At 48.3% G+C, this 12,548-nt stretch overlaps 1 protein-coding gene across 1 annotated transcript in view; it reads right to left on the bottom strand.

Annotated features, from left to right (window-relative positions):
- Positions 1 to 12,548, bottom strand: part of Col19a1 (collagen, type XIX, alpha 1) — a 223,976-nt gene that overhangs the window by 42,567 nt on the left and 168,861 nt on the right. Inside the window, exons 15-22 of the mRNA XM_013032266.1 lie at positions 11,758 to 11,811; positions 4,833 to 4,868; positions 4,683 to 4,736; positions 3,836 to 3,889; positions 2,245 to 2,298; positions 1,547 to 1,636; positions 426 to 470; positions 271 to 348 (exon numbers count right to left, since the gene is read on the bottom strand). Of these exons, the coding sequence (XP_012887720.1) occupies positions 271 to 348; positions 426 to 470; positions 1,547 to 1,636; positions 2,245 to 2,298; positions 3,836 to 3,889; positions 4,683 to 4,736; positions 4,833 to 4,868; positions 11,758 to 11,811 (465 nt within the window). The remainder of the gene's footprint in view (positions 1 to 270; positions 349 to 425; positions 471 to 1,546; positions 1,637 to 2,244; positions 2,299 to 3,835; positions 3,890 to 4,682; positions 4,737 to 4,832; positions 4,869 to 11,757; positions 11,812 to 12,548) is intronic.

The raw sequence follows: 12,548 nt of genomic DNA, 5'->3' as shown, positions 1-12,548 counted from the left end.
AGGAACCCAGTGCCAGAGGTTCACACTTTTCATCCCAGCTGCTCAGGAGGCTGAGATCTGAGGACCATGGTTCAAACCCAGCCTGGGCAGAAAAGTCTGTGAGATTCTTATCTTCAATGAACCAGCAAAAAGGCAGAAACAGAGCTGTGGCTCAAGTGGTAGAGCACCAGCCGTGAGTAACAGAGCCAAATTAGAGCGGGGAAACCCTGAGTTCAAGCCTTAATACTAGCACATACACAAATAAAAAGTACTTGAGTGGATCACACTTACCATTCTGCCGGGAATTCCTACCCCTGGGGGCCCCACGTCCCCTGGGGAGCCATGGATCCCGGGAAGCCCTCGCTCGCCCTGTGGGGAGAGGCAGGCCCGTTAGTGCAAGCCCACCATGTGGTTATTCTCCTGAAGCAGCTGTGAGGGTTCTGTACCTTTGGGCCTCGGGGTCCAGGCACGCCAGGCCGTCCATCTAACCCCTGAAAGGGAACAAAAGAAACAAACAACTTCTTAAGACCTTGAAAACAGTCTAGAAGTCCCAATTCGTTGTTCATTTTACTTGAGTTAAGCCTCTTCTGCACAAAGAATTAAGCATTCGACTCAGACAAATCTCAGTAGGTTAAAGGTATTTACATAATTACTTTAAAATGAGGTGGAGGCCAGTAGCTCACACTTGTAGTCCTAGATACTTGGGAGGCTGGGATTGGGAGGCTCAAGGTTCATGGTCAGTCTTGTCTTGGTAGGAAAGTTCGCCTCAGGCTCAATGGAGGAGGTTGGGAGGGTCACAGGCCAGCCCTGGGAGAAGCCCGCAAAGGTCTATCTTGGCATACACCTGTGACTCCAGCAATGTGGGTGGACCACGGGGGTGGAAAGCAAGAGCTTATTCTAAAACAGCCATCAAAAAGCAGGGCTGCAGGTACAACCCACGGGTTAGCACTGGCCTTGCAAGGTTGAAGCCCTGACTCAACTCCAGTCCACCAACAAAACAAAAAACATTAAAAATAAAGCACCGCGGTTTTGTGGGAGACGCCTGGCACAGTGCACCAGAGGCCCATGCGGTCAGCACCAGCCTGGGCACAGCCCAGGGGGAAATGTCATCTTTGTCTCCAGGCAGAGAAAGGTTTTGGTTTTAAACCAGTGGCTCCTACCTGCAATACTACCTTTTCAAGGGGCTGAGATCCTGAGGATCATGGTTCCCAAGAAAAAAAAAAAAAAAATCCTTGACACTCTATTTCCAATTAATTAGCCAAAGTATTGACTGGAGGCGTGGTTCAAAAAAAAAAAAAAAAAAATCCTTGACACTCTATTTCCAATTAATTAGCCAAAGTATTGACTGGAGGCGTGGTTCAGGTAACAGAGCACCAGGTGAGCAAGCAAGCAGAATAAGCTTGTGTTCAAACTTCAATATTGGCAAAAAGGGGGGAAAATCTATGTGCAGGATTCAGAGGGCCCTGATTCCTCCCCGAATCACGTGTAAGACGTCCCCCGAGTTATTTTTCTCTCCAGCACACATTCAGAGCTGTTTCCAGCCATTTCTAGGCAGACTGGCACATACCGGTTCCCCGAGCAGGCTTCTCCCTGGAGGGCCGGCCTCGCCTTTTGGGCCTGGGAGTCCTGGGGGGCCTGTGGCACCACCTGCATCCCCCTGAGGAAACAAGACCACCTTACTGAGAGCAGCCGGGTCTGGCTGGCCAGAAGCATCCGCCCACCACACGCTGGCCAAGGCTGGGCAGTGAGCTAGGTCACTGCAGGCACCCACCTCTCATCCGCACAGCCTTCACATTCATACTGAGTTTCTGGACATAAGGTCAGTAGAATCATGAAACACATTCCATTCACACACATGGCACTGATTTAGACAGTCAACTATTATGTGCACACAGTCACTCAGTGTGGACATGCTCCAACAACACAGACATCTATCTATCCTAAAGGATGAGTCTTTAGTTCTTAACAGAGTTGGTGTCTGTGTGGACAGCCTCTGTGTCCTCTGTCCTCTCTAGATGACCCCTCCTGTCTTCTGTCCTTATCTCTAGCTGTACTCCTCTGGGCACACGAAGGTTCTGGCAGAGCTGGGCTGGCCGCAGCACACAGTCAGGCAGGGCCAGGACAGCCACAGTGCACAGTTGCAGCCCAACTATCCAGGGTTTATCTTATGTGAATGTCTCCCCTGAACCCCAGGCCATCTCACCCTGAACTTCCATGACCCTGAGTGTGTTGTACTCCACACAGCCAGGGATGTGTGAACTGTACCTTCTCTCCTTTATCGCCTTGCTTTCCTGGAGTCCCCGGCTCCCCCAGCAATCCCTGGAAAATTCAGAATTAAAGGGAACATGCAGTGGGAACATCTGTTATCAAGATCATCAGGATCACCATTCCATCTGTGAATCTTCGTAAGAGAGCAGAATTTAACCATCTCTAGTTGAGATAGGTGATTTGTTCTAAGTGAAGCTGACTGGATATAATGGGATGAGAGAGAGAGACAGAGAGACAGAGACACCCAGAGAGAGACAGAGACACCCAGAGAGAGACAGAGACACCCAGAGAGAGACAGAGACACCCAGAGAGAGACAGAGAGACAGAGACAGAGAGACAGACAGAGAGACAGAAATAGAGATAGAGAGAGGAGAGAGACAGCCAAAGAGACAGAGACAGAATTATCTTTATTCCATTAGCCACCAAAAGTTGGAAGTAGAGTTCTGGCTCAAGTGGTAGAATTTCAGCTTTGAGCAAAAAAGCTCAGGGACAGCACCAAGGACCTAAGTTCAAGCCTCAGTTTTCCCCTCCAACAGGCACGCAAAGAAAGAGAAGGAAAAGAGAGGAGAGTATGGGAAGGGGAAGTGGGGAGAGGGAAGGGAAGGGTAGGTGAAGGGAGGGGAGACAGAGACACAAATCTTTCAGCCCTCACTTGCTCTCGGGGGCAGGAGGCTCTCATGGGGAGAGCAGAAGACAGCAGATGCTTCCAGTGCTTTCCATAGGTGGGGATTCATGCTGGGACATTGGCTCACTTCTGGCTTTTCCTTATGTCCTGACATTTCCAGTGTTTACTGCAAGAACCCTCTGGGTGCATGGCCAATGCAGTCATTCAGCTTCCCAGACCAGTTTATTGAGCTGACTCCCCAAGAACCCTTGCGGGGGCTGTGTGGAGGGAGCTCTGCTAGTAGCCCTGGACACGGGGTGCACTGGGGGTCTGTGGACACGACAGGACACGGGGTGTGCTGAGTCTCTGTGGACATGACAGGACACTGGGTGGACTGGGGTTCAGGGTGGACATGACAAGACATGGGGTGCACTGGGGTTTGGGGTGGACACAACAGGATACAGGGTACACTGAGGCTCTGTGGACATGACAGGACACGGGGTGCACTGGGGTTGGGGTGGACACGACAGGACACAGGGTGCACTGGGGCTCTGTGGACATGACAGGACATGGGGTGCACTGGGGTTGGGGTAGACACGAGGACACAGAAAGCGCTGGGGTTCTGTGGACATGACAGGACAGGGGATGTGCTAGGGTTTGGGGTGGCTATGACAGGACACGGGGTGCCTGGGGCTCTGTGGACACGACAGGACACAGGGTGGGCTGGGGCTCGGGTGGACATGACAGGACACAGGGTGTGCTGGGATTTGGGGTAGATGCGACAGGACACAAAGCACTGGGGGTCTGTGGACATGACAGGACATGGGGTGGGCTGGGGCTCTGTGGACATGACAGGACACGGGATGAGCTGAGGTTCCGTGAGGGACAGGAAGCTATGTCTTTGAGAAATGTAGCACAACTCAGCTACATGAGCACCTACAGCTTCCCACATCTTAATTTCCAGGAACTGATGACGGTACTTACGACGTCTCCCCGCGGTCCTTGCGGCCCCATTGGTCCGGGTGGTCCTTGCTCACCCTGAAATAGAAGGTGGCTTGCTCTTCCTTTGTTGAAAAGACCTAGTCCTGAATGTTTTTAGTAGGGTGAGGGAATGGAACTCAGGGCTTCACACTTGCTACGCAAGTACTCCAGCAAGTGAGCTATGCCCCTCATTCTTTTATTTTTCTTTTGTTTGAAAGCAGAGTCTCACAAACTTTGCCCAGGATGGTCTCTAACTCATGACTCTCCTGTAGAAGGGATTAGAAGCATGTACTACCATGCCCATCCTGAACCTGAGTATCTGTAGAACAGGATGTGACCTGTATAGATTTCCCAACGCCTCGTCTTCTATGCCTGATGCTGGCATCTCCTCTGAGGATACTAAGGTGGTTCTAGATGTTTCACTAATGGTTCTGGTTTTACCAGCAGGGGATGGCTGGGAGCCCACAGTGCACATCTCTCCTGCCCTTCCCTCACATGGCTCTTTCTGGGCACTCCTGCAGGCGCAGAGCTGGGAGCCTCAGCCTCTCCCTCTCGGGATGCTGGATACTTGTGGTTTAGAGACAGCACCCTGGATCCCAGTCCTTTCACGGGTGCAGCTCAGGATCATGGATTTAGCCGACTGTGTGTACGTGGGAAGCCTTTTAGGGACGCTATGTGTGCTGAAAAAAGAAGTTTTGACTCCTGTGGTGAAGCAGAGGTTGCTACAGCTGTGATAAAGCCCGGTGGGAAAATCGCCCTGAACAAGGTCCCCGGGAGCTACACCCAGGCTCCTTTCAAACTCTGAGAGGATGTGGCTGCCCTTCCCACCCCAACCCATCAGCAGCCATACCTTCAGTCCTGGGCTCCCCGGCCAGCCGGGTGGACCCGTGTCTCCCAGTTCTCCCTAAAATGCCAGTGGGAGGGAGAGTCAAGAGTTACGGCCAGATTCAGAGGCTCACTGCGGTGTGGCCACAGGAGGACAAGGACGCCAGGCACTCACCTTCATCCCTGGGGACCCGTCTGCCCCAGGCGCCCCCTGTGAAGGAAGGGAGGGTGTGAGCACTGTGCACTGACACCAGGGGCTGCCTCAAGGAGGCGTGGCCACAGCACCTGACTGGGAACACTTGTGGCCAATCAAGAAGCACTCATTTATTTTACTTTCTCTAGCCTTGCTGCCCTAGGGACACATTTTCATGCTAGGATTTGAATTCAGAGCCTCACAGACACCACACTCTACCACTGGAGTCAGCCCATAGCCCTCTGCACCCCAGGGCCTGCCTCAGACCTCAATCCTCCTACATTCGGCCTCCTTTGCAGCCTGCACTGAGGGACACGGCACTGCGCCTGGCTTATTCATTCAGATAAGGTCTTGGTAACTTTTTGCCCAGGCTGGTCTCAAACCACTCAAATCCTCCTGACCTCTGCCTCTCAAGTAGCTAGGACTACAGGTGTGAGCCACCACACTTGGCTGCCATGGTTGTAGTAGCAATCCCTGTATTCTTGGCTTAGCTGGTATGGTTACAATTTGCCTCAGATTATATTTCCCAGAGAATTAAAGCTTCAGATGAGGGTTGGGAAGAGACTCGAAGGCAATGTTTGCTGGTGGCCCTTCTATCAGGAATAGGTGCTTAATTTTAAATAAACAGAAAAATAGTAAGATAATCCAAGAGCACAATATGCATTTCTTATTTTCTATTGCATATTCACCTGTTTGATAAATATAATTTGCATCACTATCAGAATTTTGACAAAAGGCATCATCTATTTTAATTGTGCAGTGTGACGTTTCATAGTGGAGCACTCACACCTGGTAACTCATACCAATAACTAAAAATACCTGCTTCACACAACCAAGGCTTAGAGAGTTGTTGCATGATAGCCCCTAACAAGTTTTAAAATAAAGGTAAGCTATTCACAAAGCCTGTTAAAAAAAAAAACATATATAGAATCAGAAGTAACGGAAATCAGAGGAGACAGATGAAGGAGCAGAGTCCCACAGCAGTGGCAATGGCAGTGCTGCTGCTCGTCTCCCCTTCTACCTGGGCTGCAGGGTCCCCCAGAAAGACAGAACCAGGCGTGGGTGATTCTTCCTTGCTCCCAGGAGAAGCCGTTTCTGGACGCTGTGTCCCTTCACTAGGGTGGCAATGGCACAGTGAGCTAACTGCCTGCTTGTGCCAGAAAAGGTGTCCAGTGTCTCCCCTGGCAGTGGCGGCCTTGCGTGCACCAGCCCGGCACAGTGGCAGCACATCTTGATGCTAAGGCAGGGCCTCCTCCTGGAGCAGCTTGGCCACGGTCCCCAGAGTCTGCTGAGCCCGGTGAGGGCAGCCTGCCCTGTCCCTGCAAGCCGTCTGCAGGGGCAATCTATGTGCCTGCTCTCCTGCTCTGCCACACTCTCTCCTGTCTCCTCCAGCTGTGTGAGGGTCTGGCCCAGATTCTCTCCTTGCTGTGACAGGGCCCAGGCCACTCTGCTGCTCTGAACTCTCTGGTAGCTGAGCTATGCACTGGCCAGATCAGGGGGGAATGTTTGTTTTTTGTCTGACTGGACTCATCAAATAAAAGAGACAACCACAGATTATGAAATTATGGTTGCTCTAGAAAAGTATGTTTTTTTCCTTTTGGTATTTTTCTCTGGGCTCAAAGTTGAAATACTCACAGGTTCTCCTTTTTGTCCTTTAGACCCCAGGAACCCTGGCAGCCCGGTTTCACCCTGAGAAAGCAAGAAGAAAGGTGATTTTTTTAAATTGTGTGTGTGTTTGTGTGTGTGTGTGTGCGCGCACATGCACGTGTGTGCCTCCAACTCTCACTTGGCTTTTGCGCTCCAGGCTGCCACTCTACTGCTTAAGCTGTGCCTGCACTTCTGGCTTTTTGCTGGTTAGTTGGAGATCAGAGACTTTCCTTGCCAGGCTGGCTTGGAACCTGGGTTCTCAGATCTCAGCCTCCCGAGCAGCTAGGACTGCAGGCGATTTTCACATGCCATCAGACCAGCACTGCTCAGGGGTCAGGCTCTCCCACCACAAATCATCTACGAATGGGCTATGCCCTAACAATGTGCCGCGGGCACTCCCCAACACCTTTGGCTCTTCCCAACCTGGAACATTCCATTACGATATGTAACACTCATGTGACACACCATTATTTTTCAGAGAAAGAGCATCTTAGCGTAGAAACAAATTTTGATTTGGCATATCAAATGCAATTAAAAACCTGTTTGTGATTTCCTTTTCTTTCTTTTTACTGAGGGAGAGAAAACAATCCTCTGGCAGCCCGGCAGGCCTGCTGTGTGGACCAGCGCCGACTAAGAAGGCGTTCTGGTCAATGGAGGCCATTTGAAATGCTCAGAATGTTTAGAAATGTTTGCTAAGTTCTGCTCAAACCTCTGGCAGAGGGACTGGCATGTGGCACAAAGGCTGCGTTTTCAAAGGAAACAATGTGAGTAGGAATCCTCACAGGAAGGAAGTCTGTCACTAATGGGACTCGGCAGACCCAAATGGTGAAACGAGGCTGTTAGAAGATGCTGAGTGCCAACACCCCAACCTCAGAAGTGTTTGCACGGTGACATTCTCCTTTACACTTCTGTACTTTGGTACATCTCTGTACCAAAAAGCACTAAGTTGACACCAAGCCTTAGTAAACAAGGTGCTTAAAGTGTAATTAGCAGATTTACAAAGAAAACATATTCTGTATTTCCCTCTGTACTCCCACCCTTGTGAATTTAGTATTTACCTTTCAGTCTAAATTTTTATACTTTTCTGGGCATGGGGAATTACAAAATATAGTAATTTAAGTGTTTAAAATAATATCCATAGAGATTTATCTTTTTAAAATTATCATTCATTATACAAAAGGATATTTCCATACATGCACATTAGGAACTTAAATCAAACTTGTTCCCCCTAATATTTTTTCCTTATTCCATCATCTCTTCCCCCTTTAAAGCTATTTCTTTCAATGGGTTTCATGCTATATGATATATATTACATACAATATGTATATTATATAATAATGTATATTTTTACTCAAATCTCTAACATTCAGTACATTGGGCTTTTTTTGGTTCAACATTGTTCTTTCTTTCCTTATCTTTTCTTCCTTTTTCCCTTTCTTTCTTTTTTTTTCTGTTTAGGTGATACTGAGGAATCGAACCAGAGCTTCATGCATGCTAGGCAAGCACTCTACCACTAAGCCACATTCCCAGTCATTCTTCCTTTCTTTATGTCAGCACTAGGGCTGAACTCAGGGCCTTGTACTCTTGCTTAGCTTTTTGCTCAAGGCTTAAGCTCTACCACTTGAGCCATAGCTCTGCCTCCAGCCTTGTGCTCCCTCGGCTGGCTTTGAACTGCAATCCTCAGATCTCGGCTCTGAAAAGGCCAGCATTACAGCTGTGAACCACCAGCATCCAGATTTATTTTCTAAATGCTTCCATGTAATTCTGATATACCACTGGGATTTTGAAGAGCTGGGGAATCACACAGGTTCCAGCAAGAATCTGTGAGAAAACAACGCAAGGGAATTTGCAATGTGATGACTTGATGACACATGAAAAATGTATTTTGAAAACAATTACTTTAACCCAGAGTTGATGTGTTTGAGTACAGTTGGGTTCACTCTTCTAGCTATTTCTATGCCCACTTTCTGTTAGTTTATTTTATGCATTGAGTCTTTTCCTTGTTTACAAACTTTTAGAGCCTTCCTTCCTATGAAGTTCTCCATAGATTCTTCTGGGCTATGTATTGGGGGGTGAGGGGGAGGACGAGAAAATGGCCATGCCATTGTCTTTTTTAAATTCCACTTAAGATTCTGAAGCAATTAAAGAAGATTCTGAGCAATCGAAAAAGGCCCTCAGAGTCTGACAAACACCTGTTTCTGGGAATCAGATTTCTCAGGGGTGAGGTCTTGAGAATTCCTCAGTAGCACATGCTTCCTGAGGAAGAGTGCAAGCAAAAGCCAGCTGTTTTGTTTCAAGAAATGCACTGTCATTTAAATGCCTTAAACATGTCGCCACCCTCCCCCTGGCTCAGCTGTGGCCTGGGATATGTGCCCCGCTGGTCTGGGCAGCCTGTGGGACAGGCTGTGTCCCCCCAGCCCTGCCAGCCCGCATGTCCAGGAGTGATGGCTGGGACGCAAGGCCATGTATGCCAAAGTGCTGGGTTCCAAGACTTCGCCTCCACACACTGGCAGCAAAATCTAAGACACAGAAGTGACTGACAGTGCTACACAATCACTTTTAGATCTTTTCTCGGAGCATCAAAGCAAGCTTTTATTTTCCAGAATTGTGTGCGCGCGCGTGTGTGTGTGTATGTGTGTGTGTGCATGCCTGTGTACTGATAACGAGGCTTGAATTGAAATTTGAGGTATTCTGAAAACACAATTTAGGCATTCTGTCAATCCTATGCACAAGTCATCAGCATTGATTTTGCTCTAATACTGTAAGGGAAGCAGGGACAGGGATGAAGCTGACTGAGAAAATCTCTGGATGGGGCCCAGGCTCTTAGACTGCAGAGCAGAGCAGAACAACGCTGTGCAGCCCAACAACCCAGGGGCCACAGCCAGAGCCACAGCTGCGGGACACAGGCACACCTCTGCAACAATGCTGCCCAAGTGATGTGATTTGTTTTTGCAAGATCGTGTGTGTGCATGTGTGTGCGCACATGCACGCACACGCACATGCGCTCAGTCCTAGGGCTTGAACTCAGGACCTGGACACTGTCCTTTAGCTTTTTTACTCAAGACTAGCACTCTACCATTTGAGCCACAGCACCACTTCCAGCTTTTTGGTGGCTAAAGAATCTCATAGGCTTTTTTGTCCAAGCTATCTTCCAACCACAATTCTCAGCTCTCAGTCTCCTGAGTAGCTAGGATTGCAGGTGCCTGGCATCAAATTCTCTTCCGGTCAACATTGGACAAGTGGCCACTAGGACTGCTTGCTGGGCTGACACCCCACAGGTAAACCTGCTTTCCCCAGCCAGGGCCAAAGGGACCTATGCTCAAGTCCTCAGAGGCAGACACAATAGGCTGCTCGCTGCATCTTCAGGGGAGGAGCAGGCTGGAGCTGATGCTTCTCTGGGAAGCGATAATGCAGATTGGGGCACCTGTCGACTGTGAAAGGCAGTGCTGTAAACTGCTTTGTGTGGTGGAGAGGTAAATCTAGCTTTTTTATTCCACACATCCAAAACTGAACATAAAAAATACACACATAGAATATTCTAGACCACACTTCTTAGTCTGCCTGTCTACCTGTCTGTCTTCCTCTCCTTAAAATGCTGGTGCCAGTATTGGGGCTTGAGCTCAGGGCTTGGGTGCTGCACTTTAGCTTTTTGCTCAAGGCTGGTTCTCTACCATCTGAGTGACAGTTCCACATCCAGTTTTTTTGATTGTCATGGACTTTCTTTCCAGGACTGCTTCAACCTAGGAGGCTCAGATCTCAGCCTCCTGAGTAGCTAGGTTTGCAGGCATGAGCCAAGAGCTCCTGGTTGATTTTAAATTGATGCACCTCTAATTACCTACATTGTTATGTTGACATTAATTTGATAAACAAAGAATTGGGATTTTTGTGTTAATTATCTTGCTATTGATTATTGTGGCTCTCTAGCTTCCTTGAAACCTGGGCTAGAATACTGCATCTTTGAGATTTGTTAAGAGATATACAGCAGTAGTGACATGAAGCAAAAAGAAAGGGGGGACTGACGAGGAGACAGAGAAAGAGGGGTGACTACTGAGAGTCGGGGACTGCTGAGGAGACATGGAGAAGAAGACTGCCAAGGAGACTGGGGAGGGGGCTGTCTCCAGTTTTCACTGTGGCACAGGATATTGGTGATGACCTGCTGTGTGTCTGTCCACTGAACAGAGTCTCCCCAGATCAGCCTGAGTGTTCCCTCGGGCAAGCCTATGCCCCTTGGGCCAGTTCATGCCCCTGGGGGTCAGTCCTGTGTCCCCTGGGATCAGCCCCCATGTCCCCTCGGGTCAGCCCCCTGTGTCCCCTCGGGTCAGCCCCCCGTGTCCCCTTGGGTCAGTCCCAGTGTCCCCTCGGGTCAGCCCCCATGTCCCCTCAGATCAGCCCCCCGTGTCCCCTTAGCCAGCCCATGCCCCTTGGGTCAGCTCCCGTGTCCCCTCGGGCCCCCTCGGGCAGCCCTCATACACTGAGCACTGGAGGATGACCCTCTCAATGACACCCTGAAGTCCTTGAGTGGGATGAGGTTTACACACTGGCATTCAGGGTGCTTTCCCTGTCGGCCATCCACCAATCCAGCAAGGATGAAGACCGCAGGAATTGATGCTGCTTTCACCTAGAGCAGCTGGAATGGGAGCCTGTGCCTGACACTAGTAACTTTGGTAAGAGTTCTACTTCTTGACTCTCACCCGGAGCTTCAGAATGGCCAGCAATATTTCTCTGCCTTTAGAGAACCTAGAAAAAGCCATTTTTAGGGATAGAAGCAATTTATTTGCATTAGCAAATATGCAGGTAAACTTTGTTTTTGCCCACCAGTGGGCACCGGTGGCTTACATCCATAATCCTAGCTACTCAGGATGCTGAGATCTGAGGCTCATGGTTTGGAGCCAACCCAGGCAGAAAATGCTGTGAGACTCTTATCTCCAAATAACCAGCAAAAAAAGCATTGGCTCAAGTAGTAGAGTACCAGCCTTGTGTCAAAAAGATAAGCAAGAGCAGAATTCAAGCTTCAGTACCAGCACTAAATAATATAAAAATGAAAATAGAAATAAAACTCCAGGTTTATAACAACATGTTGAGTAAAATATTTTAAAAACATTTATATCCAGAGACAGCTTCCAGTATGGGAAGATATTGAGTACATACGATCATGTCTGAGAAATTAGGCATTAATAAGGTTCCCCCCACCCCACCCTGCAAAGGCAGAATCACATACAATTTCTCTGTATACAAGATGCAGGAAACAAATTAGTCAAACCTTGTTAAAATAGCTGCCAAAAGTCTGCTGTATTCCTTGTAAACCAGGAGGTCCCTGTGCAAAAAACAAAGCAAAGATAAATGTATAAGCATATGTCAAACAAACTTCTATTTAAATAATGTATCCAAAAACTCTCCAAGTCACAGAGACAAAAAGAAAAACCATAAAAACTTATAAAAAAGAGAAGAGTCAATTAAGTCAAACACTCTAATTAATGGACATTAACGTATAGTCAGGTTCATAGAGACTTTTCTAGAACAAATCTTACATGAGTCCAAAGAAAGAATTACACGAGTCCAAAGAAAGAACTTAAGTGGGAACCTGGAACATTCTGTGAGGAGGTTAATCTTCAGCAAATTTTTATTGGAAGACTGCACCCAAGAGCCTTGGGAGGGAGAAGGTTTAGCTTTCTTTTGTTTTGGGCCAATCTCGCAGGACTCTGATGAACACAGTATAGAAGTGTCGAACTTAGATTTTAATCTTGAATTTGCATGTGGACTTTGGGGGTGGGAGAACAATGTCTGCTGAAACCCCAGAATTTAGCATTTCAGTACTGGCTGGCTTTTATAGCCCTGGAAACTCTATAGCATTGTGCTGAGCTGGCTGTCAGGGAAGAGGAAAGAAAGACCACTTGTCAGGATTGAAGGCCTCCAGGAAGGGAGAGAAGAGTTCCAGGTTTTTAGGATGACACATTGGGAAGAGGACCACAAAAAACAAAAACAAAAAAAAACCCCACAGAGCCTAGCATTATTTAAGATCAAGTACATTGAATCAAGATCTATTCAGCTGTC

This window comes from Dipodomys ordii, unplaced genomic scaffold, assembly GCF_000151885.1.
Source record: "Dipodomys ordii isolate 6190 unplaced genomic scaffold, Dord_2.0 Scaffold152, whole genome shotgun sequence".
In the NCBI taxonomy this organism is placed as follows: domain Eukaryota; kingdom Metazoa; phylum Chordata; class Mammalia; order Rodentia; family Heteromyidae; genus Dipodomys; species Dipodomys ordii.
The sequence above is the reverse complement of the archived record's forward strand: the minus strand, read 5'-3'. Positions and strand labels throughout refer to the sequence as shown.